At 41.3% G+C, this 27,449-nt stretch overlaps 1 protein-coding gene across 2 annotated transcripts; it reads left to right on the forward strand.

Annotated features, from left to right (window-relative positions):
- The first annotated feature begins 20,555 nt into the window (after positions 1-20,555).
- LOC148033122 (respiratory burst oxidase homolog protein F-like) lies at positions 20,556-27,023 on the forward strand. Of its 2 annotated transcripts, none has more exons than XM_087680844.1 (15): positions 20,556-21,909; positions 22,338-22,497; positions 22,637-22,685; positions 22,794-22,907; positions 23,162-23,584; positions 23,850-24,236; positions 24,327-24,422; positions 24,511-24,626; positions 24,716-24,818; positions 24,911-24,981; positions 25,164-25,347; positions 25,531-25,698; positions 25,782-25,910; positions 25,997-26,075; positions 26,311-27,023. In XM_087680844.1, the coding sequence occupies exons 1-15, from the start codon at positions 21,195-21,197 to the stop codon at positions 26,418-26,420; spliced, it is 2,904 nt and encodes a 967-aa protein (XP_087536970.1). In that variant the 5' UTR covers positions 20,556-21,194; the 3' UTR covers positions 26,421-27,023. The 2 variants fall into 2 exon arrangements, with proteins under 2 accessions (XP_087536970.1, XP_087536972.1); XM_087680846.1 differs by having other exon boundaries at positions 25,173-25,347.
- Positions 27,024-27,449: the final 426 nt, after the last annotated feature.

A 27,449-nucleotide genomic window follows, 5' to 3' on the forward strand; every position in this document is an offset into this window, starting at 1 on the left:
CCTCACCCTCACACACTCACTCCCTCACACTCTCACACTCCCTCTCTCAAGCACAAGCTCAAGCAAGCAAGAACAAGAAGAAGATGATGAGGAGGAGAGCCACTTTTTGCCACACACAAGAATGAGCTTCTCATTCACTTTCAACTTTATATACAAAACCCTAAATCCCTTTTGGGCGGTCATCCCCTTTTCCCCTTTTTTACATGGCTGGCCATAGCCTAGGCCCTTTTTCCCATTGTCCTTCTATCTTCCTAGCTTCCTTTCCACCACCCGTCTACATTTACAAATTGCACGGGTGAGAGCCCGGGGTGAGAGCCCGGCGCTCCTTGAATTAAACCATGATGCACTTGCGCCCTTTTACAAAAGTTGTGACTTGCACTTTTCCTTGTGTGCCTTTCTCCCTTGTTTAGGACTCTTTTCCTTGTGCGTCTTTGTCTTCCGTTTCTCTTTGCCTTGGCCTTTGTCTTTGTCTTATGCTTTAGCTTTTCCGGATTTTCCACCTTCGTTCATTTGACGGTTATATGGAACCATCTAGCTTTTATAATTTGAAGATTATAAGATAAATGCTAGAAAATGGTTCAAAAGAATAATATCTTTGAACAATTCACAACTAACATTTCAAACAAAGGTAACAAACTTGTCGAAGCATATAATCTATCCAACCTCACTTTTCTTATTGCAAGTCCTTTTTGGTTGTTGGCCCACAAGAAATATGCTTTCTTTGCTAGATCCACCATGCTCTTGAATGTTTTGCAATCCAACTAGGCCACCTTCTTAGCTCTGAGATGACTTTTCCTTTCCCTTGAAATCTATCATTGATGTCTTCAACCATATTAAAGTCACTAGCAAATACTTTTAGATGCCTCAAGTTTAGTAGGGATGACAAAGTTGTTATTCTTTCATGCCTGCAACATGGGGCATATATTGAAACAATGGTTGTTTCTTCTTCCACTTTCAAGTAGATTGCAACCCATCTCCTATTTATGCCTATTTCAATTTTGATTATTAGACTCTTGTACTTATCTTATATTCTTATAGGTACACCATGACTTCTTAGATTGTGCATTGTGTAGTAGTACCAGGCATACCTATTGTCTATTACTCTCAAATTTTTTATGAGCATGTCACCTGCTATCTTTATCTCTTGTAGGCAAATCACATATGGGAATGTTTGATTGTCATCCATTCCGGCCCTTGCAGATCGAGCTCTCTAAGGGTCTGTTAGCCCCTTAGAATTGAAGGATGTTATCTTAAGAACTTGAGCATGTAAAGTTATTATTTTGCTTTACATTTCTTCTACCCTTCCTTTTGCTTCTCAAAAGGATTGTTGCTACTTTCTCCTATCTTTGAGAAGCACCTTTTGGAAGCACTTCTAATCACAATTTTCTTTTTCTATGGTTGAGAGAGAAGTGAGGATCGTACATGGTATCCTCTTCGTTTGTGTGTGCATCCTCATCCACATATTCGATTATCACATTATTAGAACCTTCATTTAAGTCCAAATTAATGTGTTCATCATTTTCTTTGGGTGCATTCTCTACAATGTGATCTTGAACTTGTTGATTTAAAGTATTCCTTGATTAGAGTTGGTCCCTTGATCCCATCATGAATGTTTATGAACAAGGGAGTGTATCCTGTCCTTTTTTCTAAAAGTATTCTAATTATTATTGTTGGTATTATGGTTATTATTATTCTTTCTACCCTTCATGTTAACATTTAAGAAGGCATCAAAATTACATTTATCAAAGTATTAGTTCGTGGAGCTTCCTTTAGCTTCATTTTGGGACACTCACACACATTAAGTGTCCTACTCTTAGACATTTGAAACATGCATTAGGGAGGTTCTTGTATATCAAGGGCTGATTTTGAGCACCCTACCATGGGAACAAAAGATTAACAAACAACTTGGAGCTAATATCCATTTCAATCAATACTTGGGGGTACCACCTATGATTTATCATGTTTGTGGGTCTTTGCCTTAGAAGTTTACCTAACAAGGAAATCAACAATTTGATAAATAGATAGATGTTTCCTTGGAGATTCGTTAGCTCAACCCATATTGGCATCTTTGTTGGTTTGGTGTGTTGGGGGTCAAAATATTTTATCCATCTAAATAGCAACAATGGAGAAATTTTTAGCATCCAACCACTACCCTATGCCTAGGATATTAAGCATATTTTCCTTGGATTCAAACATCAAGAAGAAAAAGTTGTTGGGCATGTATTGCATCTCCACTAATGTATGGCCTAATGGCTCCAAATTATGTTTTATCCAAGCTTTAAAGGTATTCAAATGGCAAACATGGTCCATGATAAAGATCTATTGACATATGCTTTTCAAATTCATTGTTACATAGATTACGACTATTTTTTGGAACTAAAACCAATATTATTATTTATTTATTACCTTTGTCTTGCATTGATGGAGATTCTTGCGAATTTTCCCCCTTTGATTCTCCAGTTTTAGTTTTTGGTTTGCCTCGCCCATAGGCAGTGCACATGAGCTCAAGAGTTGAATTGAGGTGGACCAAAAAGGTTTGAATTGTGGTGCTTTTTTTGCTTCACTGCGCACACATGTAAATAGGTATGTAGGCTTGTAACAAGCTAAAATGATTGCAATAGAGATGCAACTACCTATCAAACTTCTACACATAGGTAATCATTGCATAGTTGAATTTTCAGGAGTAATACATAAAATTTCCATGGTTTCTGGAAGGTATTGTAGTTCAACTATGGTGGAGAAGATTCTCTTGCCATGTTAAAAAGTGTAAATTGTGGCAACCCTTTGTTTCACCACAAGAGGTCATGTGTGGAGGCTTTTAGGAGTGTTGGATTGAGTTCCAACAAGTGTGGTGTGGGGATGGGCTTTAGAGTTGCAATTGACCCTTTGTGATGCTATGCTTGCATGTTGAGGTGTCCCAATGTTCTCATGTCCTCTTGGAAGGATGCTATTGTAAACGCCCCGAACAACGTAGTATGCTTAACAATTATGATATTTTCTTGTTTTCGAGATTTAATATAAAAGAGAATGAACACTTAAAGCTGAAAATGAAAATTACTCACAAAATTACAGCCATGGAAATGTCAAAGTAATGGAGACAAGATTGAGGGTTGAAGATGGGCAACCCCCCCCGAAGGAATGTATTTCTGCTCAACCCAAGTCCCTTAGGGAAGAGCTCAGTTACAATCAACCTGAGAGTGAGAAGAAGTAATTCTCACTCTCACAAGATCATGCAAAGATGTACAAACACACATGCATTATCTATTATGCAATGATAAGAACTGATTTCTTTACAGTATGAGAGAAGAAAAAGGGGAATTCAGCCTTTCTCCATCGTTGATCAGCAGTACATGGATAGAGCTTGCTTCTTGTAGCTAAAATGGAAGAAAGAGCTCAAGAAGGAGGTGCTGTAATGAATTTACAGGCTTGTTGTCTTGTAAAACAATAGTGATAGAAGAGAGAATATGGAGGAATTTGATAATGGAGAAGTGGGGGATGATGATGGGGATGGATGGGGCCAGTTTCTGGCTATCTGTGGGTGCTGTACATGAGTTTACAGCAAAGAAAAATGATGTTGAATGAAGAAAAACGAGCTCTTATTTATAGGAGAGGGGAGAGCTAGTACAAAAGGGGAAAGTGGAGTAGCACAAGACAAGTGTCCAGCCACATGTCATGAGATGTGACAAGTGGTGGGACACTTGGAAACTTGTGTGACAAGTGTCTTGACACTTGTCTCTTCTTTATGGCCTTCCTTTTTGGGTTGAATACTGTCAAGAATAGAAACAACCAAATTTAGTAAGCACAGTCAGAGTACAGAACTTACTATTTTTAGAATGACATCCCTATTTTTTAGGACTAGCATTTTTAGGCTAATTCGAGGCTCCTAAAATTTAGGAACCTCCTAAAATTTAGGGATCTCCTAGAATTTAGGGACCCCCCCAATATGGGTATCATATGAAAGCTTTTTCCGTGTACATCGCAAAAATGGTATCCGAATCTTCATGTGACTTTCCTATGCAAAGAAATGTGCATTTCAAGCTTTCAACCCACACATGCACATTATACAAGCATTTCATGATCATGCCATCTTGTTGATTGTAACTGTCTGTTCTGGTGGATCTAGCCCACACTTCAAGGCATCAATCCTTTCTGTGTGCGAGTCTAACCCTGATATGCGTGAGTTCTAGTCACAGGCGCCCAATCGGGTCATATAGGTGGAAGTGTGAACTATCTTTTCTCTAACCCACCGTGTGGGTCCACCATAACCTGTGACCACTCATCAGTGGCCAGCTCCAATGCACTTTTCTTTATATCTAATTAGTGCAAAGGAAATAAATTTAATAAATCATTATATAGACAAATTAATGAGAAAGGATACAAATTCTGTTTCTATAGAGTTGTGACAGCCCTCTGGCTTTTATTCAAATGTCCTCAGCTGAAAAGCTTCTTGATATTGCTGTAGAATATCTGGGTAATCCTTCATGAATTTTTCATCTACCCATTGTGCATCTGTGGTGGGTAGATTCTTGAATTTTAGCAAGAATTTTCGTGTCACAAGGCCACTTCTCGTGGTTCGATCCTTGAGAAACAAAATCTTTTCAGGTTCCAAGAGTTGCTCTGTTTCTTCAACTTCTGGGGGATCTTCAGTAATGGGTTCCTTTGGTTCTGGTCCTATGTAAGGTTTTAGCAAACTTACATGAAAAGCATTGTGTATTTTCCAATGAGTAGGAAGCTCAAGTCGATAAGAAACTTCATTTATTTTCTCAATCACTTTGAAGGGTCCAAAGTATCTACTGGAGAGCTTTGGAAAAGATGAATTTTGACGAGAACCTTGTTTGAGCCTGCTTTTATCAAACTTTAGCAAGACATATTGACCTTTTTCAAAAGCCAAAGGTCTTCTTCGTATATCTGCTTGCTTCTTTTGTCGCTCTTGCGCAACTTTGATAGTGGCTCGAACTTGATCCATTGTTGTTTTTAAATCTGAAGCAAACTCATCAGCAGCAAAAATCTTATCTTTAGTGCGAATAATTGGAGGAGGAATCACTTTACCCTGTACTATTTCATTTGGAGCTTTCCCTGTGGATGAGTGCACTGTATTGTTGTAAGCAAACTCCAATAATGGAAGATATTTCTCCCATTGTGACTTATGTTCACTAACATAAGCTTTCAACATATCCAAAAGAGTGAGATTCATCACCTCTGTTTGGCCGTCAGTTTGAGGATGAAAAGCTGAGGAGAACTTTAAAGTGGTTCCCAAATTCTCAAATAAAGCACGCCAAAAGTTACTTGTGAATTTGGAGTCTCTATCTGAAATGATCTCAGAAGGCATACCATGTAATCTGAAGATATGTTGAATGAAAAGTCTTGCAGCTTGTGCGGATTTCAATGTTTTATGACATGGAATAAAATGTGATTGTTTGCTGAATCTATCAATTATGACCCAAATCATATCATGACCTTGAGGTGTTCTTGGAATACCTGAGATGAAATCCATTGTGATAGATTCCCATAGATCTTTGGGCACTGGAAGAGGTTGTAATAATCCTGGAATCTTCTGCCTATCATATTTGGATTTTTGGCATACCAGACAAGCCTCAATGAAGTTATGTGTATCTTTTCGTAATGTTGGCCAATAAAAGTAGCGCTCAATTGCACTTAGAGTGGCTGCCCACCCTCTATGCCCTGCATAAGGGGGTTCATGACTTTCTTTAAGCACCTTTTGTCGAACAGGAAGAGTGACACAAAGGCGATTGTTCATGAGAAGGTAACCATCTTTGATGGAATAATCTGGATGAGAACCTCCTTGCTGTAAATTTGACCAAATTGCTGCAAAATCAGTATCTTCATCATAAGTATTCTTCATCGTTTGAAAATCTTCATGATGAGCCACTGTAATAGTTGCAATGCGAGGCACTCTAGAAAGTGCATCAGCAACTACATTTTGTTTCCCTGGAGTGTACATAATTTGAAAATGAAACATAGACAAGAAATTTTCCCATCTTGCATGTTTCTCCTGCAAATGCTTTTGAGTCTTGAAATACTTCAAGCTTTGATGATCGGTTTTAATAAGGAATTCATTGCCTAAAAGATAATGTTTCCATATCTTTAAAGCATGAACCACTGCTAAGAGCTCCTTTTCATAAATGTCATACCTTTTCTCCACATCATTTAGACGGGGGCTTTCAAAGGCTACGGCATGGCCTTCTTGATTTAGCACTGCACCAATACAATCACCGCAAGCATCTGCTTCCACCACAAATGGTTTTACCAGATCTGGAATGATAAGAACAGGTCCAGAAGTAAGAGCTGTTTTCAGCCTTGTGAAGGCTGCCTTCTCTTTTTCCTTCCATTGGAAAGAGATCTTCTTCTTTGTAAGGTCATGAAGTGGAGAAGCCATATGTGCAAAATGCTTGATGAAGCGGCGGTAATAAGAACATAAGCCAAGAAACGATCGCACCTCATGTACATCACGAAGATGAGGCCATTCTTGGATTATCATGATCTTTTCAGGATCCATCTGAATCCCTTCAAAAGAGATGACATGCCCAAGGTAATTTATTTTATGCATGAAAAATTCACTCTTTTTACCATTTACCAAGAGTTGATTTTGTTGTAGTAATTGTAGAACAATTTCCAAGTGTTGATGATGCTCCTCTTCATTCTTGCTAAAGACAAGAATATCATCAAAGAAAGTACCGACATATTGTCGATGCTCTCTAAAGATGCGCTCCATCATTCGATTAAAGGTGGCTGGTGCATTGGTTAATCCGAAAGGAACCACCAAGAATTCATAAAGACCGTATGAAGTGCGGAAAGCAGTTTTGTGTACATCTTGTGGTATTACCCTAATTTGATGATAACCACTCTTTAAATCAATGCGGCTGAAAACCTTTGAGCCTCCTAGACGATCCAAAATGTCGTCAATTCTGGGAATAGGAAACCGATTCTTCACAATGATTTTGTTGAGGGCTCGATAATCAATGCACATCCTGAATGTGCCATCTTTCTTTTGAACAAGAAGAACCGGTGAACAAAATGGTGAGCTACTTGGCCTAATTAGCCCACGGTTGAGTAGGTCTTCGACTTGCTTTCTGATTTCTTCTTGTTGAGGACGGCTCACACGGTATGGTGCTATATTAGGAGGAGAACTGCCCGGAATAATATCAATATGATGGTCTTCTGGCCTTTCTGGGGGAAGCTGATAAGGAAGATCTTCCGAAAAACAATCTTTATACTTTTCCAAGAGCTGAAGTTGCTCTTGGTTTTCAGCATTCATATTATCTTTTACATCAGTGACATAAAGCAGACAACATTGAACACAATCCTTAATTGCTCTAGAGACTTGCATATGGCTTACCATAGGTATGGTGTCTCCAGAAACTCCAGCTTGGATCTCGTACTTCTTGCCTTTGTTGGTGAGTTCTACCTTCTTTTTCTGAGAGAAGATGGTTGAATCTATTCTATGATTCCAGGGCATGCCAAGAATCACATCGCAACCATCAAGGTCTCCGATACAGAAGGTATCTTCGTCACTGTAGCCTTGAATTTGAAACTTGAGCTTGCCAATGTAGGGTATCACAGTCTTCATTGTGTCACCTTCATCAACATTTAAAGCTTGGCGAACTTCTACCGGAGTGTCCATCTCTTCATTCTTTAATCCAAGCTCTTTAGCTAATTGCAAGGCAATAATATTTTCATTCGCCCCAAGATCTATCAAGAATAGTGCTTGCTTACCTTGCAACTGTCCCCAAGCTTTTAATAATTTGCACGTCTCTGGAGTGTGAGTTGTGTTTGCAACTACATCACTGATAGCATTGATTTTCACTGGCGACTTAGGCTTGTTGTCAGAAACCTTGCTTTGTCCCTTGTTTGGACATTGCTTCGCTATGTGGCCTGTTTGTCCACATTTAAAGCACTTCCCTTCTTTCATGAAGCGTTGCTTTTCTTCTTCGGAAAATTGCTTTACTTGTGGGTATAGATTGGAGCGAAATTGAGGAGCATTAGGAGGTGCATAGGGCTTCATCTTCTTTTGATTTGATGGATGCTTTTGCCACTGTTTTTGTCCTTCATTTGGGGCTGAATACTCCTCATCATCAGCTACTCTCTTCTTATCATTCTTTTGGAATGATTTGTTGCCATTGTGCTTCATTTCCCATGTCTCAGCATGGTCAATGAGTTCCCTGAGACTAGAACAATGATAATGATTAAGAGCAGTACGAAGTTTAAAATGCAAACCTCCTTGAAACTTCCTAAGCTTTTCCGAACTGCTGATCTTCTTGAAATGTTGGACCTTCAAAAGTAGCTCCCAAAATCTCTTGGTATAGTCACCAAGTGACTCATTTTTCCTTTGCCAAAGCCGATCCCATTCCATTTTTACATCTCTTTTGAAATGAACAGGAAGAAATTGGCTTTGTATCAGGCGAACAAAGGACCGCCATGATTTTGGGGCAACATGATCATATTCCAACCCCGTCCACCAAGTATGGGCTAAGTCGGTTAAATGTAAAGCTGCAAACTTAATCTTTTCTTTTTCTTTATACTTGTCACGACCATACAAAATTTAAAATTGATGAATAAACTTCAGAAGAAGATCAAGATTTCGGGAACCATCATACATACTGAACTTGATCTTCTTTTCAAGTTGAGATAATGACTTAGTCTTTTTCTTCTTCTTATGCCTTCGTCCATGCTCGGATCTTGAGGTTGAAGATGATGAAGTGCTTGATGGGGATGAAGATGGAGACGAGGGTGAAGAATGTCGACGCCTTTGACGATGATGAGGTCTTCCACGAGAAGGGTGTGACTCTTCATTACTAGAAGAGGATCCATCACAATAGGCGCCAGATGACTTTGAAGAAGAGGATGAGCTTCGACGCGATCTCTTTCTTTGTCTTGAAGTAGAATGGGACTGCCTCTTAGAAGTAGTTGGACTTCTTGATCGGCTCCTTTCATTGGTATGGCTTTGTCTTCTTGAAGTAGATGGGCTTCTTTCCTTGAATTCTTTGGGATTCTCAACTTTTTCTAGTTTGAGAAGTTGCTCACGAATTTGCTGATTCTCCTCTCTAAGGCTTTGAATGGCTTGAAGGATAGCACTCGATTGATCCATTGAGACTAAAGAAAAAAAAATATGCTCACGTACTCAATGCAAGGGCTGAAAACAAACAAACTTATAGTTGTAAGCACTACCAGTGTTAGGGGTGAGGACCGAGCCAAAGCTCTGATACCACTGTAAACGCCCCGAACAACGTAGTATGCTTAACAATTATGATATTTTCTTGTTTTCGAGATTTAATATAAAAGAGAATGAACACTTAAAGCTGAAAATGAAAATTACTCACAAAATTACAGCCATGAAAATGTCAAAGTAATGGAGACAAGATTGAGGGTTGAAGATGGGCAACCCCCCCCCCCCCCCCCCCCCGAAGGAATGTATTTCTGCTCAACCCAAGTCCCTTAGGGAAGAGCTCAGTTACAATCAACCTGAGAGTGAGAAGAAGTAATTCTCACTCTCACAAGATCATGCAAAGATGTACAAACACACATGCATTATCTATTATGCAATGATAAGAACTGATTTCTTTACAGTATGAGAGAAGAAAAAGGGGAATTCAGCCTTTCTCCATCGTTGATCAGCAGTACATGGATAGAGCTTGCTTCTTGTAGCTAAAATGGAAGAAAGAGCTCAAGAAGGAGGTGCTGTAATGAATTTACAGGCTTGCTGTCTTGTAAAACAATAGTGATAGAAGAGAGAATATGGAGGAATTTGATAATGGAGAAGTGGGGGATGATGATGGGGATGGATGGGACCAGTTTCTGGCTATCTGTGGGTGCTGTACATGAGTTTACAGCAAAGAAAAATGATGTTGAATGAAGAAAAACGAGCTCTTATTTATAGGAGAGGGGAGAGCTAGTACAAAAGGGGAAAGTGGAGTAGCACAAGACAAGTGTCCAGCCACATGTCATGAGATGTGACAAGTGGTGGGACACTTGGAAACTTGTGTGACAAGTGTCTTGACACTTGTCTCTTCTTTATGGCCTTCCTTTTTGGGTTGAATACTGTCAAGAATAGAAACAACCAAATTTAGTAAGCACAGTCAGAGTACAGAACTTACTATTTTTAGAATGACATCCCTATTTTTTAGGACTAGCATTTTTAGGCTAATTCGAGGCTCCTAAAATTTAGGAACCTCCTAAAATTTAGGGATCTCCTAGAATTTAGGGACCCCCCCAATATGGGTATCATATGAAAGCTTTTTCCGTGTACATCGCAAAAATGGTATCCGAATCTTCATGTGACTTTCCTATGCAAAGAAATGTGCATTTCAAGCTTTCAACCCACACATGCACATTATACAAGCATTTCATGATCATGCCATCTTGTTGATTGTAACTGTCTGTTCTGGTGGATCTAGCCCACACTTCAAGGCATCAATCCTTTCTGTGTGCGAGTCTAACCCTGATATGCGTGAGTTCTAGTCACAGGCGCCCAATCGGGTCATATAGGTGGAAGTGTGAACTATCTTTTCTCTAACCCACCGTGTGGGTCCACCATAACCTGTGACCACTCATCAGTGGCCAGCTCCAATGCACTTTTCTTTATATCTAATTAGTGCAAAGGAAATAAATTTAATAAATCATTATATAGACAAATTAATGAGAAAGGATACAAATTCTGTTTCTATAGAGTTGTGACAGCTATGCTCTTGCATGCCATGGCTTTTGGGGTCGATTCTCTAACTGTCACCTTTAGAAGTTGATGGAACATTTTGCCAAATAGCAGAATTGAGAAGATTCAGGTTTTTAAAAAGTGTTTGAAATATGTTGTGGGTGTAGAGTGGGTGGCACCATAGGAAGCTCTTTGTGAGTTTGCCAGCCCCTTCCACTCATGGTGAAACCACGTGCCACTCCATTGTATCATCATCATGGGTATTCTAAATTGAGAGATGTTGATGGCAACCCCTCCCTTGAGAGGGGCAAAGGAAAGTGATGTGATTGGCACACAGAGTTCCAATTCTTGGAAGGAACGTTCTTTTGAGGGTGTGTTTCCTTTCATGCAATGTGGGAACCATAAGTGTGACATGAAGTTTTTCATTACATTTTTGAGTCCTCAATTATTTATGTAATGTTATCGATTTAGTTTAATTTTGCTATAACACACCAATTTATACCCTCATTAGCCACCCCACCCACCCCCACCCCCTGCGGGCCCCTCTTTGTGCACATACCCGAACTATTTCTACATGGGGTTTCAATATTCTCTTTTGGGTATTTTCAACTAGGACTTCATCTTCATTTGTTAGAAATTTGACCATCTTCCTTGTTTCCTTTTGTCTTTCATCCCCTCTTTCAAATTTTCTTTAGAGTCGTTAGGGACGTTAAGAAGAAGTGGGTGATATTTATTTGAATTGTTGTTCCTTTTTATTATTTGTGTTTTTCTTACCTTTCCTTGGAATAGGTTGAAACCCATTTTTTTCAGCTTATTTGCATCCTACTAGGCTTTGCTATTTAGTAGTTTCAATTCAAGAGAAGTAATCATTGATGTGATTTTTCATAAATGATTGGATGCTTCTTGATCCCCCTCCCTCCCCTTTGCTTGTTATAAATCCATGATTAGAAGGTTCTTAGGGAGTTTAAGGTTGATATCTAGTTCAATTAAGACTTGTGGATTCCATCTAATGTTGGCTAGGATGTTGGTTGTTGGCCCAATAGCTTGCCTTAATTTTGTTGGGCATGCGTTGCGAGTCCTTAATACACATAGACATGTAACGTACCCTCTTCTTGGTTTTCATTTTGGCTTGCTTGATCGCCACTCAATGCATCTTGATTGCATGGTGTTCTAGTTGCTTTGCCTCTAGTATGTATTGGTTGACCTTTGCCTAGGAGTCTCTTGCTCAGGTCCAATAGTCAGGTGTTGGAATGCAACTTCAATAGTTTGATGGTGTTAACATTTTGGTGGGGGGGGGGGGGGGGGACATCCAATTCTTAGGATGTCCTAAATACCTTTCTTGATAGATTTGCTGTCCTCCATAGCCATATTGCCAACTTCCAACTTGGTTTGCTGAGTTGTTTTTGGATTAGAGAGCATGGCTAGATAAATGTGTAGAGGTGTAGAGTTGAAATGGGGGTTACTAATAATTAAGCCCTAGGAGGTGAGTCCACTAGGCTAAGAATCTGATTGGAAAGCTGCACTTGCCGGAGTCATTGCAATAGGCACGATCCCAAATATTGGCATAATGTTGTTCACATTTGTCAAGAAGCCTTAAATGTCACATGTTAGAGAAGGGGGAGATTGTAGTCAACCTAAAGGCTCCATGAGATGAAGGTCATGTTAGAGCTTCCTTTGAGAGGAATGGTGGGAGGGGAATGATCTAGGGAACCAAGCATGCAACTCGGTTTTCAAAATAGCTTAATTTCGATATAAACACACCAATTTATACCCTCATTACCAAACCCCCCTTCCCTCCTATTAGGCTTTACTATTCAGTTGTTTCGATTCAAGAGAAACAAGCATTGATGTCATTTTTTATAAATGATTGGTTGCTTCTTAATCCCCCTCCCCTCCCCTTTGCCTATTCTACATCCATGATTAGAAGGTTCTTAGGGAGTTTAAGGTTGATATCTAGTTCAATTAAGACTTGTGGATTCCATCTAGGGTTGGCTAGGATGTTGGTCGTTGGCCTAATAGCTTGCCTTAATTTTGTTGGGCATGCATTGCAAGTCCTTAATACACAGAGACAGATAACATACCCTCTTCTTGGTTTTCATTTTGTCTTGCTTTGATTGCCACTTGATGAGCTTGGCTGCATGGTGTTCTAATTGCTTTGCCTCTAGTCACATGTATTGGTTGACCTTTGCTAGGAGTCTCTTGCTTAGGTCCAATAGTCAGGTATTGGAATGCAGCTTCAATAGTTTGATGGTGTTAACATTTGTTGAGATATCGAGCTCCACTCGTGATATGCCAGGGTGACCGTTGTGCATTTATGTCACCAACTTGTCAGTTGCAGATGCGGTTGGTACACCGCCCATGAATAATAGCTAGATGACAGCTATCCTTATCTACTCTAGTTCGTGGCTCAGTTAGTATGCCACCTTAGTTAGTTGAGTTTGGTTTGAGACCCATATATAGGGTTCTTCTATTTCTATGTACGAGACTTCTTTTTGGCTTACACAACTAAGAAGAGGAAAACTGTTTTCAGCCTCCACCTTTGTGTGTATTCCCCCATTGTACAAGCAAGAAAGCTACAAGTGAGACTCCTTCCTTCTCTCCCACAATCTTGACATGGTATCAGAGCCTTGTTCGTGGTAAGGAGCTCAAGAAATCAAGCCAACTTCGCGGTGTTTCGGTAAGAGGACCAGTGTTGCTTTCATTCTTCTGTTTTGGGAGCAAGTCTCTACAGGTAGCACAGCCAGAAAGTGCAAGAGTGCATTGTCTCAGGTTGAGACGCCCTTCGCGGTGAAGCAAGAGGGCAATATATGCTGCGGGAGAGGGATTTAGCCCTTGGTGACCCTGTTTTTTTTATTTGAGGCCATTTCGGGGTCTGTTTTGGAGGCAGAAGTTTTCTGCACGCACTCAGGAAAAGGCCCAGTTTTATACTGTGCGACCACTGTTCTACAAGTTGGTGAAAAGTTACTGTAGAAATTGCATCGTATGCCTGTGCGCAGAGACATTGGGAGTTACAGAATCATCCTTGTTGCCTGTTGATGCAAAATCGTCACTAGGAAGTGATTGTGTGGTCAAATACCACTTTCGCCAGTTTTGCAGAATTGCCCTTGTGAGGGTGAAGCTGTGTTTTTTGCAATGACAGAATTTTTTTGCAGTGTTCTATAATGGCGTCTGATTCTCTTTCACAGATTGTAACTGAAAAGCTTGACAAAAACAACTTCCAAGCATGGAAGATTAGAATGACGAATTTCCTTATGGGAAGAGGATATTGGGAATTTGTTGCAGGAAATGAAGAAGAACCAGTTCTTCCTGATGTTCCCAATCAACATCAAATGCAGGCATTTAAAGCATGGCATGAGAGAGCCAGAAAAGTTATGTATCAGAGCCTTGTTCGTGGTAAGGAGCTCAAGAAAGCAAACCAAGTTCGCGGTCTTCTGGTAAGAGGACCATTGTTGCTTTCATTTTTCTGTTTTGGGAGCAAGTCTCTACAGGTAGCACAACCGAAAAGTGCAAGAGTGCATTGTCTTAGATTGAGACGCCCTTCACGGTGTAGCAAGAGGGTAGTATATGCTGTGGGATTAGGCTTTAGCCCTTGGTTGCTCTGGTTCTTTTTGATTTGAGACCATTTCGGGGCTTGTTTTGGAGGCGAAAGTTTTCTACACGTACTCAGGAAAAGGCCCTGTTTTATGCTGTGAGACCACTGTTCTACAGGTCGATGAAAAGTTACTGTAAAAAATTGCATTGTATGCTTGTGCGTAGAGACATTGGGAGTTACCGAATCATCCTTGTTGCCTGTTGATGCAAAATCGTTACTAGGAAGTGACTGTGTGGTCAAATACCACTTTCGTCAGTTTGCAGATTTGCCCTTGTGAGGCTGAAGCTGTGTTCTTTGCAGTGACAAAATTTTTTGCAGTGTTCTGTAATGGCGTCTGATTCTCTTTCACAGATTGTCACTGAAAAGCTTGACAAGAACAACTTCCAAGCATGGAAGTTCAGAATGATGAATTTCCTTATGGGAAAAGGATATTGGGAATTCATTGCAGGAAATGAAGAAGAACCAGTTCTTCCTGATATTCCTAATCAATAGCAAATGCAGGCATTAAAAGCATGGCATGAGAGAGCCAGGAAAGTTATGTACTGGCTGTCTATCAGTATTTCAGACTCTATGATTGTGCATATTCAAGATGCAAGTACGCCAAAGGAGGCATGAAATACTTTCTCAAAAATGTATAGCACAAGTACACAAGCTAGGAAAATGCAGCTCAAGCAAGAGTTGCACAATGTGCAAAGAGAAAGTATGAGCATCAATGAATACCACATGAAGGTGAAGAAGATTGTAGATGCACTTGCTTCCATTGAGTTGCCAGTGGAAGATGATGATTTAGTTTCTGTGACCTTGAATGGTCTAGGAAAGGATTATGCACAGTTCCGAACATCCATTTCCATCCGTGAAAGATTTCCTGATTTTGAGGAGTTGATTGCTCTTCTAATTTCTAAGGAACAGAGAAATGGTGGTGCATCCTCTTTAGGAGGAACTTCAAAAGAAGCTGTCTTCTACTCAAATGTTGGAAGAGGTAGAGGCAGAGGTAGAGGAGGCCGATCTGGAGGCCGTGCTAGAAATCAGAATATGCAGCAAACTCAAGAAAACCAGTCCTATGGAGGAGGACGTGGTAACTCTAGAGGCAAGGGGAGCCAAAGAGGTCGTAGTGGATGGCAAAGAGGCCAAAATGCAAACAGTAATGTTGAATGCTACTACTATGGTAAAATGGGTCATATGGCTAAAGACTGCTATAAAAAGCAGAATGGCATCATGAATGGAAAATTGCAACAAGGGAATTATGCATCTTCTAGTAGACAGGGTGATGACAAAAATGAGCATTTGTTTATGGTGCAGCACATGAACAATTATGTGACAAGTGTAAAAGAAAGCAACAATGTATGGTATGTTGACTCAGGTGCATCAAACCACATGACAGGTCATGCAGAATGAATGGAGGATACAAGGAAAATGGAAAAACCAGGATTTGTGGAGACTGGTGATGATACTACACATCCTATTGTGCATATTGGAAAAATTCCTTTGTCTATGCAGGATGGGAAAAAGAAATACCTGTCGGATGTATTTCATGTCCCGAATATCACCAAGAATTTGGTTTCTGTTGGTCAAATGGTTGAGCAGGGCTTGCAGGTCAGATTTAATCCTCATGGATGCTTTGTTGAGGATATGAAAAATAAAGGTCGCTTGATAGCAAAAGGAAAGAAGAAGGACAGAATGTTTACGTTGGATGCAGACATGTCTGAATTGAGTGCAACAATGTTTGCACATGGGACCGGTGTAGTTGCAGATATTGATATCTGGCATAAACGCATTGGTCATGTTAATGTACAGCGACTTAAATCAATGCAGGCCCAAAATATTGTTGCAAGATTGCCTAAATTCAAGGTTACAGAAATGCATAAGGTATGTAAAGCCTGTCAGTTTGGAAAATAGGCAAGGAAACCATTTCCTAGACATGTTCAAGAGAGTAAGAAGCCATTGGAATTAATCCACTCTGATGTGTGGACTACTAAAGCTACATCTATTGGAGGCTGTCATTATTTTGTCACTTTTATTGATGACTATAGCAAAAAAGTTTGGGTGTATTTTATGAAAAAGAAAAGTGAAGTTTTTGGGCATTTCAAAACTCTTAAAGCTATGGTTGAAAAAGAAACAGGCCTGCAAATAAAATGCCTAAGGTCAGATGGAGGGGGAGAGTACCTCTCAAATGAGTTTGCAAGGTTCTTGCAGGAGCATGGCATAAAGCAGCAATATTCATGTAGTCATACCCGACAGCAAAATGGAATTGCAGAAAGAAAAAACAGGCATATTGAAGAGGTATCTCGTGCCATGCTCAATGAAAAAGGCTTGCCAGATTTTTATTGTGCTTAGGCAGTTGCTACAGCAGTCTACATAATGAACAGGACTTCCACTGTAGCAATACATGGCATGACTCCAGAGGAGAGGCATACTGGTAGGAAACTAGATATTTCTCATTTGAAAATTTTTGGTTGCATTGCCTATGTTCATGTGCTAGATGAGTTGAGATCCAAGTTGGATCCAAAAGCTGAGAAGTGCATCTTTATTGGTTATTCTCTACAGCAAAAAGGATATAGATGCTATAACCCTTCTACTCGTAAGTTTACAGTGAGCAAAGATGTTATTTTTAATGAGATGAGTAGCTGGTATAAACCAATAAATGTGATTGATAATGTAGATGCACAAAATGGTAATGCTGCACAGAATTCACAGCAGCAGTCACAAGATATTAGTGGACCTGGAGCGTCCTCTAGCAGTGGTTCACATTCTTCGCCATGGACAGGCAGATTGAGATCAGGAGAATCTTCTCAAAGCAGTGCAGATAGTGATATGCAGGTATCACGAAAAGGAAAAGAGAAGGTAGATCAGCCCATGTTTGATGTGAATGCAGGTCACTCTTATGTGGATGGTGAATCTAGTGGCTCAGAACAGAGCATTGATGATGAGTTGGGTATTCCTTCTATTGTTACACCTGGAGTAAGGAAGACCAGGGATGTTTTGAGAGCACCTGGGAGTGAACCTACTTTGCGCAAGTCTACCAGAGCTAGGTATCCTATGGATAGGCTGAAATATGATGGATTTACAGCCATTCACTATGCATATATGGTCAAAGTGATACAAGAACCAGAACCCACTTCTTTTAAGCAAGCCACGGGAAAAGAAAAATGGGAGAAAGCCATGGATGAAGAAATGGATGCCTTGGAAGCAAATGTTACATGAGAATTGGTACCTTTGCCTAAAGATAAGCATGCAATTGGTTGTAAGTGGGTTTATAAGGTGAAACACAATGCAGATGGTTTTGTGAATAGATACAAGGCAAGATTAGTAGTCAAGGGGTATGCACAAACATATGGCATTGATTATGAAGAAACAGTCAGTCCGATTGCAAGGATGGCAACCGTAAGAGCAGTCATTGCTATGGCTGCATAAAAGGGATGGTCTTTACATTAGATGGATGTAAAGAATGCCTTTTTGCATGGTGATTTGCAAGAAGAGGTCTATATGGAGCAGCCACCAGGTTATGTGCATGCTGTTCATCCTGAGTTTGTTTGCAAGTTGAAGAAAGCCTTGTATGGCTTGAAGCAAGCACCTAGAGCATGGTCTGACAAGATAGGACAGTAACTTGTCACTATTGGCTTTCAGATTTCCAAGGTAGATTTCTCACTTTATGTGAGAAAAACAGAGAAATGTATTATGCTACTTGTCATTTATGTTGATGATTTGATTATGACAAGTGACAGTGATGAAGATATCCTTCATGTGAAAATGGTATTGAAGCAAAAGTTTGAGATGAAGGATTTGGGAGAGCTGCGTTATTTCTTGGGCATTGAGGTGATTAGATCACCAAGTGGGATACGGCTCTTGCAGAGGCAGTAGGGATTGGACATGCTGTTCAAATATGGGATGGCAGGTTGTAAGCCTATTTCAGTTCCTTTGGAGCAGAATGTGAAGTTGAGCGCAGATGCAGGTGAGCTTCTAGAAGACCCTACTATATGCATAGTAGGAAGTTTGATTTATATGACTATTACTAGGCCAGATTTGAGCTATGCTGTTGGATTGGTAAGTCAGTTTATGCAGGCTCTAAGGAAACCACATTTGGATGCGGCTAGACGCATACTCAGGTATGTGAAGTCCACATTGCAGTATGGACTACTTTATGAGAATGGGATTCACATACAGTTGTATGGATACACTGATGTTGATTGGGCTGGTAGTATTTCTGATAGACGATCTACCAGTGGATATGTGTTCTCTTTTGGGAGTGCTGCAGTCACTTGGAGCATCAAGAAACAACCTACAGTTGCCTTGTCGAGCATAGAGGCTGAGTACAGGGGTGCAGCAATGGCTGCATGTGAGGTAGCTTGGTTGCATAAGCTACTTTATAATATGCATCAGTCTACAGATGGGCCAGTTGTCATTTATTGTGACAACATGAGTAGTATACACTTGGCAAATAACCCAGTCTATCATGCTAGAACAAAGCACATTGAGGTGCATTATCGCTATGTGCGGGAGAGGGTTTTACTAGGTCTTATTGATCTAGTTTATGTCAGCACAGAGAATCAGGTAGCTGACATATTTACGAAGGCATTGGGCGCGCAGAGAAGCTGCGTAAGTTCAGAGACTTGCTTGGTGTGCAGGAATTGGGATTGAGCTCGAGGGGGAGTGTTGAGATATTGAGCTTCACTCGTGATATGCCAGGGTGACCGTTGTGCATTTATGTCACAGACTTGTCAGATGCGGTTGGTACATCGCCCATGAATAATAGCTAGATGACAGGTATCCTTATCTACTCTAGTTCGTGGCTCAGTTAGTATGCCACCTTAGTTAGTTGAGTTTGGTTTGAGACCCATATATAGGGTTCTTCTATTTCTATGTACGAGACTTCTTTTTGGCTTACACAACTAAGAAGAGGAAAACTGTTTTCAACCTCCACCTTTGTGTGTATTCCCCCATTGTGCAAGCAAGAAAGCTACAAGTGAGACTCCTTCCTTCTCTCCCACAATCTTGACAACATTTTGGGGGGAGCATCCAATTCTTAGGATGTCCTACATACCTTTCTTGATGGATTTGCTATCCTCCATAATCATATTGCCAACTTGCAGCTCGGTCTGCTGAGTTGTTTTTGGATAAGAGAGCATGGTTAGAGAAATGTGCAAAGGTGTAGAGTTGAAATGGGGGTTACTAATAATTGAGCCCTAGAAGTGAGCTCATTGGGTTGAGAATCATATTGGAAAGCTACACCTGCCGAAGTCATTGCAATTGGTACCATCTCGAATTTTGGCGCAACGTGGTTGACATTTGTTGAGAAGCCTTGAATGTTGCATGTTAGAGAAGGGGGAGCTTGTAGTCATTTTAAATGCTCTCCCATGTGTGGGGGAGAGCATGAGATGAAGGTCACGTTAAAGCTTCCTTTGAGAGGAGTGGTGGGAGGGGAATGATCTAGGTAATCAAGCATGCAACGTGGTTTTCAAAATAGAACTTATAATCTTATTAGGAAATGGTTGCTTTCTTGCTAGTTCCTCTATCGGAAGTTCTCTATTTCTAGAGCGTACTTTAGCAATTAACATACATAGGTCTATTAAATTGCACAACAAGGCTTAGAGCCACTAGTTAGCATTAATTTGGTTAAATATATAAAACTTGTAAAATCTAAGGAAAAGCTTGTAAATTGCAAAAGTTGTAGACTCTATTATAATGAGTCTTAGAAATGTTCAATGTGAACACTGAGCAGCACGACGATGCGGGGGGGGGGGGGGGGGGGACCGTTTTGCCTCTTGAATTTGAATAAAACCAATCCAAATCCCGTGAACTTGAATAGAACCAACTTCCAAGTTCCAACCCACAAGTGAGCTTGGGAAGCATTAGGTAGTGGCGTGTATGCATGGGTAACAATACCAACTTCCGAGAGGAAAAAATTGGAATTGGTTCTTCGGTTTTATTGGGTTTTAAAATACGAAAAGGGGGCGGTTTAACTAATTTAATGAGCGGCTTGTGGTGGGTACTCGGTGGGGTCCGGGGACACGGGACAGTGATATAGCTACTATTTCAAAACGAAAATGCACACGATTGGGCCACGTGGACCGGCCTGTCGCCACGTCGGTGCGCAGCCGGGGTCCGAAAAAGGCGGCAAGAAAAGAGGATGGCAGTGGACGTGTGCATGGCGGAGGGGAGAGAATACTGGTAGAAAAATCAACCCATTTTCAAATAATAAAGACGCGTGAATTTAAGTTCCCGTTAAATTATACACGGCCCATCGATCGTCCCTCCTCTCGAGTCTCCAGACATTTTAAAAGGTCTCCACATTCGTCGAGGCTGGAGAGAGGAAAATATACAAACACGGAAAAATAACCAAATTTCAAGAGAAGAAACAGCCTTCCTCTGTTTTGCACGATCTCTCTCACACACTCTCCAAACCTTCACACACAGTGACACCCACACAGCCCTCTTTCTCTATATGCCTGGTTACCTGATGTGTGACTCCATAGCCTGACATTCCAGCATATTCTGCCTCACCCCCATTTCTCCACGTTTTCGTAACAGCATTCTCTCCTTCACTTCCTTCTGCAGCCTCGTTTTTGTATCACGTGGTAGATCCTCTTCTTCTCGGGGAAGGTTACACTCGCTGATCAATCCATCCATCTATCATCATCGGTTACCTGTGCCTGTATCGCCATAGTCGCCCTCTCACATTGCATTATAGAGGTTCCAGTTGCTACGCTAGATTACCTTACCCTGATGTCTCTCACGTTGCCTTTACAAAGGCTGCATTGCCATCCTGGAGACCTCGCCTGAAGTTTCTCACATTGCCATTCTGGAGGTTCCATTGTTGCTCTCCAGACCTGCCCGATGCCTCTCACATTGCCATCACAGAAGCTCCATTGCCATTATATAGAGACATTCCATTGCATCAGGGAAGAGGCAGGCATGCGACGGTGCTGAGGCTTGAGCTCGATGAACAGTCTAAAGAAGCTCTCATCTAAGGGCAGCAGGCCTGTGCCTCCTTCTCCATCACTGGACTTCGACCTTGGCTTGGATGACGATGGAGCCGCGAGCATCCCATGGAAGCTGCAGGAGATTGTGGCAAGAGCAGGGGAGGAGGCAGACCAACATTTCTTGGAGGTCACCCTGGATGTGCAAGAGGACTCCATCCTTCTCAGAAGTGTGTGCCCTGCCTCAGAGAACCCACATCCGCAGGAAGACGCGAACCTTCTTGCAGATGGCCATAACATCACAATCAACAACAACAACACCAATCCCCCTACTGCAGCAAAAAACAAGGGATTCTCTGGCATCCTCAAGAAGAATTTCTCATTCTCCCAAGAACACACTAAACGCAGTGGCAACCTCACCAAGCTTAAACAGTTCTCCCAAGAACTTGCTGCCCCTGTCAAACACTTGTCCCATGAGCTTAAGGCTGAGATTAAGAGGATCTCTGGTAACATCAATGTGGCTGGGAACAGGGCAGGCTCCTATGCTGCCTTAGCACGGCGGAGGGAGCTCACTAGATCCAAATCTGGCACTGCTTATGCTCTTCAAGGGCTTCAATTTATCAGCAAGGCCACTGGCAATGCCAATACTGATGCTCTCTGGAAAGCAGTTGAGGCTCGCTTTCACCAGCTTGCCACCGATGGACTTCTCTCCAGAGATGACTTCGGCTTCTGCATTGGTAAGAAGCCTGCAAATTTCCACAGATTGGTTCCCCTTGCATGTATCCATCATATCAAAACACTGCCTAAATTTGTCACGTTCATACCATTCTCCCAGAAAATCTCATAACCTAGATCACTGAGGCTTTGATTGAATTCACTGTATGCTGCTCATTTTACCGAATCAAGATGAGCCCCCCATCATTATGCACAATCTAACAAACAGAAGACCAGCTTGCCAGTTGTGCTGTAGGCCATTGTGTTACACCCTCAGTTAATGGTTGCCAAATCCATTCCATGAAGATGGTAACACTGCAGCTACTAAACATGTCGGGACAGTGTGAAAAGAGTGCATGTAGAATCTGCGGTATGTGATGTGGTTTTGTGTTCTCTGCTAACAGAATCTTGTCTTTGCTCACTTGGGTTTTCATGACATTGGTATGTGCAGGGATGAAAGATTCGGGCGACTTTGCTAAGGAGCTTTTTGACGCTCTTGCTCGCAGGCGAGGTCAGCTGTTAAAAGCCATATCCTTAGAAGAGCTGAAGGACTTCTGGTCCCTGATCTCCGATCAGAAATTTGATTCCCGTCTTCAAATATTCTTTGACATGTAAAAGCCTCTTGAGCTGTTTTGATAAGAAAACAGCACTAAGCTTTAATGTAGTTAGCCTCCTGGGTTGCGATTTCAGCTCTGGTATTTGTGGCATTTTGATTAAAATTATAAGCAAGCATTTTAATTGATGATGTAGGTGTGACAAGAATGCGGATGGCCGAATTTCAGAGGATGAAGTGAAGGAGGTGAGGATTTTGAAGATGAGATGAGGAGGGCTTGGCAAGTGATTTGATCTTTCGAAGTGCTGTTAAAGCTAGAATGGAACTAAATCTCCAGTGTATACACATTTGCAGATCATAGCGTTGAGTGCTTCTGCAAATAAGCTTGCCAAGCTAAAAGACCAGGCAGATGAGTATGCAGCTTTGATCATGGAGGAGCTGGATCCAGACAACCTTGGTTACATCGAGGTACCTTTGAGCTCTGATAATAGTTGATCTGCTTCTTGTAATGTATTCCCTCATTCGAGAGCTTCTCTTTCCTCTTCTAATTGGTGAACTGGTCATAAACCCTTGTAAAAATCTTTTGATTGTGTACATGTGAGCTGCATATCAACTGGCCACCTTCTGAAAGCTGGAAGTGTAGGGCTCTAAAATTTTTAGTAGGAAAGAACTATTACTGGTTAAATCACCTGTTTTCTGATGTAATCAACGTTTATTTGCAGTTATGGCAGTTGGAGGCTCTACTGTTGGGGGAATATGGTGGCTTTGTTAAGGACTCAACATCTAATTATAGTCAAACCTTGAGCCAGAACCTCGGACCTCCATCAAGAAGAAAGAGTGTGCTGCAAAGGAGGACAAGGGATGCTATGTACTTCATCTACGAGAATTGGCAAAGAATGTGGGTTGTAGCACTATGGATCATGGCCATGGTTGGTCTCTTCACCTGGAAGTTCTTGCAATACAGACAAAGAGCAGCATTTCAGGTGATGGGCTATTGTGTCTGCACTGCAAAAGGAGCTGCAGAAACATTGAAGCTCAATATGGCTCTCATTTTGTTGCCAGTTTGCCGTAACACAATTACCTGGCTAAGGTCCTCCTCCCTGGGTTCATTTGTCCCTTTTGATGACAACATTAATTTCCACAAGGTACATGAAGTACAATCTCTTTAAGCAATATAGACTGTGGCTGTACTCTGTGGGCTGCCATAATTGGGGTTGCTTCAAGTTTGGGCTGCTATAATTTGGTGGTTTTGAAGCGTGGGCTGCTTAAACTTGTCTGTTTGAAGCTTGAGGCCAATGTCTACTTAGGATGTTAGTCCTTAGGGTATTTTGCATTCTGCTGTCTCTACCAATATCTCCTTGTGTAACGTTTGATTGCCTAGTGATTAATGGATTATGTTCTATTTTACAGGTCATTGCTACAGCCATTGTTGTTGGAGTTTTCCTACATGCTGGCATGCACATGTCATGTGATTTTGTACGCTTAGTTCGAGCTGACAAGGACGCGTTTCTGATATATCTGGGTTCAGATTTCGGTTTCAAGCAGCCCTCTTACTTGCAGATAGTGCTCAGCATAGAGGGGCTTTCTGGCATCTTAATGGTTTTGCTCATGTCCATTGCCTTTGTTCTAGCCACTAGGTGGTTCCGAAGAAACCTTGTGAAATTGCCTCGGCCTTTCCACCGCCTCACTGGTTTCAATGCATTTTGGTACTCTCACCATCTCTTTGTCCTTGTCTACAGCTTGCTCATCATTCACTCCATTTTCCTATATCTCACAAATGATTGGAGACAAAAGACGGTAAGGAGCTCACATCTAGCATTGCTTTCATCCTGCTGGATTGCTAGCTGCAGCTGAAAAACTCTGAAAGTACTTGTATGTTCATTGCAGACATGGGTCTACCTTCTGTTTCCAGTTGGGTTGTATCTAGGAGAGCGTACACTTCGCGCTCTTCGTGCTGGCCATTACACAGTGCACATAGTGAAGGTGCATAGCTATTTTCACACTCCCTGCCATGTATCTTCTCTTCTGATAGTACTGAAGTTCAGTCATTAATTGCTGCATATTGGTGCAGGCAGCCATTTATCCTGGCAGTGTCCTTGCATTGCACATGACCAAGCCTCCTGGTTTCAACTATCAGAGTGGAATGTATTTGTTCCTTCAATGTCCGGAGATTTCACCGTTTGAATGGTAAGTAAAAGACAATTCGAACTGTGTAACTGCACTCTTTTGGTTTGCCTGAGATGATGGGGGTTATTTATCACCACACCTATTGCCAGGCATCCCTTTTCCATCACCTCTGCACCAGATGACGATTCTATCAGTGTACATATTCGAACAGCTGGAGATTGGACAATGGAGATGAAGAAAGTCTTTTCCAAGGTACTCAGTGCAATTTGAAGCACACCAATTTTCTTCCATGGGAAAGAGTTTCTTTACTGTGATTTTGAGTTATGTATTCGACCATTTGCCAGATAATGGAACCTCCGGTGGGAGGAAAGAGTGGCTTACTTAGAGTTGAGTGTAAGTCGGGGGATATGTCCAGGTGAGCAAGAATTCGTTGTTTATTGGCCTTTCATCTTTTATAAGTCCTGGTACAATAGGTATCTGCACTGCCGGGACTGGATTGAAGTGGTTGAATAAAGAACTATTGTTTCATTATAATGGACAAGAACTTTAACCTTGCTGTGCTTGCTACTTTTGCTCTCATCTACAAATTTGGAGAAGCATTCGCAGGTTCCCGAGGCTTCGCATAGATGGACCATATGGGGCTCCAGCCCAAAATTACAGAAAATATGATGTTCTCTTGCTCATCGGGCTGGGAATTGGAGCCACTCCCTTCATCAGTATCCTGAAGGACTTGCTTCACATGATAAAGATGGGTGAGCATGAGCAACAGCAGTCAGGAAGCGTAAGTACCTCTATTGCTGAGTTGCTTTAGCAAAGAAGTGTGATTCTCAGTATGCATATGCGTTGGAAATGGACTGGCTCGGGATCATAACCAGTTGCTTGTTTGCCTTACATTGTTTATCATCATCAAATTTGTTTCTTTGCTCTGAGCTTTCCTCACATTGTTTCGCACTATCTTTGTCAGGAATCAAGTCTGGATTTTAGCCCTCTTTATCCTGAAAGCCCGAGCTCAAAGCGGAAGCGCAAGTATAGGTGCCCGACAAATGCCTACTTCTGCTGGGTTACAAAGGAGCAAGGATCTTTTGAGTGGTTTAAAGGAATCATGAATGAGGTTGCAGAGATTGATCAGAAGGTGAATGCATACTTTGAAAAACACAGCTTCTTAAGTGGATGTGATCTCTAGACTGATTTACACTGGTCTTCTGTATTCTGCAGGCAGTGATTGAGCTACACAACTACCTCACGAGTGTCTATGAAGAAGGTGATGCACGCTCTGCCCTCATCACCATGGTGCAATCCTTGCATCATGCCAGAAATGGGGTAGACATAGTATCGGGAACCAGGGTGAGCAGTGCTTCCATTGGTTGTGCATTCCTCAATGTGTGTTGTTTTTGGGTCCAATGCAACGCTTACTGATTACTAACGCTCAGGTTCGGACCCATTTTGCGCGGCCCAACTGGAAGAAGGTGTTCTCAAGAGTGGCAAATGCACACAGGGACTCTAGAATAGGTTTGTGTTGAATGCTCACTCCCGTCTTTACGAGCAATCTACTTGGATTCTGCCGACCGCTCATTCCTGTTTTCTGAGTAACCTGCTGTAATTCTGTTTTTTCTAGATTTTCACCAGTTGAGCTTAGTTCATGTCTTTCCACTTTGATTGTTGCTTCAGATGTAAATTCTCCTGTTGTTATCCCTTTCAATTGAATCATTCTGCAGATTTCACTGATATGAATGAGACTCTGCAGGTGTTTTCTACTGTGGGCCTTTGATTCTTGCCAAGGAGTTGGAGGAGCTGGCACGAGAATACAACCATAAGTCCAACACACGGTTCGAGTTCCACAAGGAGAATTTTTAAGAGAGAAAATATATAACACGCTACAGAAATGTTATCATGATTTCTTGAAAAGCGGCAAAGATACTCTCTTTTCTGTTCTCGAACATAGTGACATGGCAATGTACTAGGGACCCACCCAGTATAGACACACATCAGAAACACAGAAACAGAGCATTCTAAAACCATGGCTGTATAAAAATGGACACAAGCTACAATTTGTGTAAGGAAGCAAGAAGTTTGTTTCCATTGCACAATAAGAACAGAGCAAATCCTAAGAAGTCCGGATAAAAGTGGTGTTACTCCAAGCAAACCATGCAATCAAGCCCCCTTGAAAGCTCCACATTTTGACAAGCCCAAAGTCTGGAATTTTTGTCGGTCACAGCAAAATACTAGCAACAGAGCATATTATATGCTCCACCCCCTCCTGTGGAGCGAGAAATTTTTTAGAACTTGTAATTGGACATCTTATCACTGGCTTCTTATCAGCTCTATAACTGTCAATTATCAAGAGTGCTGCCTTTCTTGTGCAGCAGAAAAATTCCTTGTAACTAAAACAATTTTTTAAAACAGAATCAGCACTGGAAATTTTTATAGTAGCTGATGATATATTATTATTTTATGCTGGATATGTCCTGTTTGTACCGCGTGTGTTACTGTTCATCAAACTTCCTACCATATCTTCTCCCCCTGTGGAAAAACAAGTTAAATGGTTTGCCACTGTTTAAGGTTGCTTGCGAGCACAGAATGATTCCCCCCAAAACAAGATAACTGACTGGATGCAGTAATAAGCAAACTGAGGTTATGGCAAGCGAGTCAACCGTAGGTGTTACCAAGATGGTGATAGACACAGTAAGATGAGTGAAGCTTTGGTTATCTTATTATAGTTTTGTTGTTAAGAAGGTTCGAATTATCTTATCAGAGAATACTTAAAGAGGATAGGATATGCATGTATTGTCGTAGATACGAGGCCAGATAATGTGTGTACTGGCGGAGAAATATGGACAGCCGTAGCCGTATTGCAAGAAAATCTCTCTATCGCAGCTCCTTCGG

The sequence above is a fragment of the Lygodium microphyllum genome, chromosome 7, assembly GCF_053477565.2.
Source record: "Lygodium microphyllum isolate KBCC chromosome 7, Lygodium_microphyllum_v1.1.10, whole genome shotgun sequence".
Taxonomy (NCBI): Eukaryota; Viridiplantae; Streptophyta; class Polypodiopsida; order Schizaeales; family Lygodiaceae; genus Lygodium; species Lygodium microphyllum.

Bases quoted from the DNA above. Each gene is read 5' to 3' on its own strand.
- LOC148033122 (XM_087680844.1), top strand. From the start codon at position 21,195: ATGAACAGTCTAAAGAAGCTCTCATCTAAGGGCAGCAGGCCTGTGCCT. The intron at 25,699-25,781 runs GTGAATGCATAC...TGTATTCTGCAG, and splicing joins TTGCAGAGATTGATCAGAAG to GCAGTGATTGAGCTACACAA. The intron at 26,076-26,310 runs GTTTGTGTTGAA...GAGACTCTGCAG, and splicing joins ACACAGGGACTCTAGAATAG to GTGTTTTCTACTGTGGGCCT.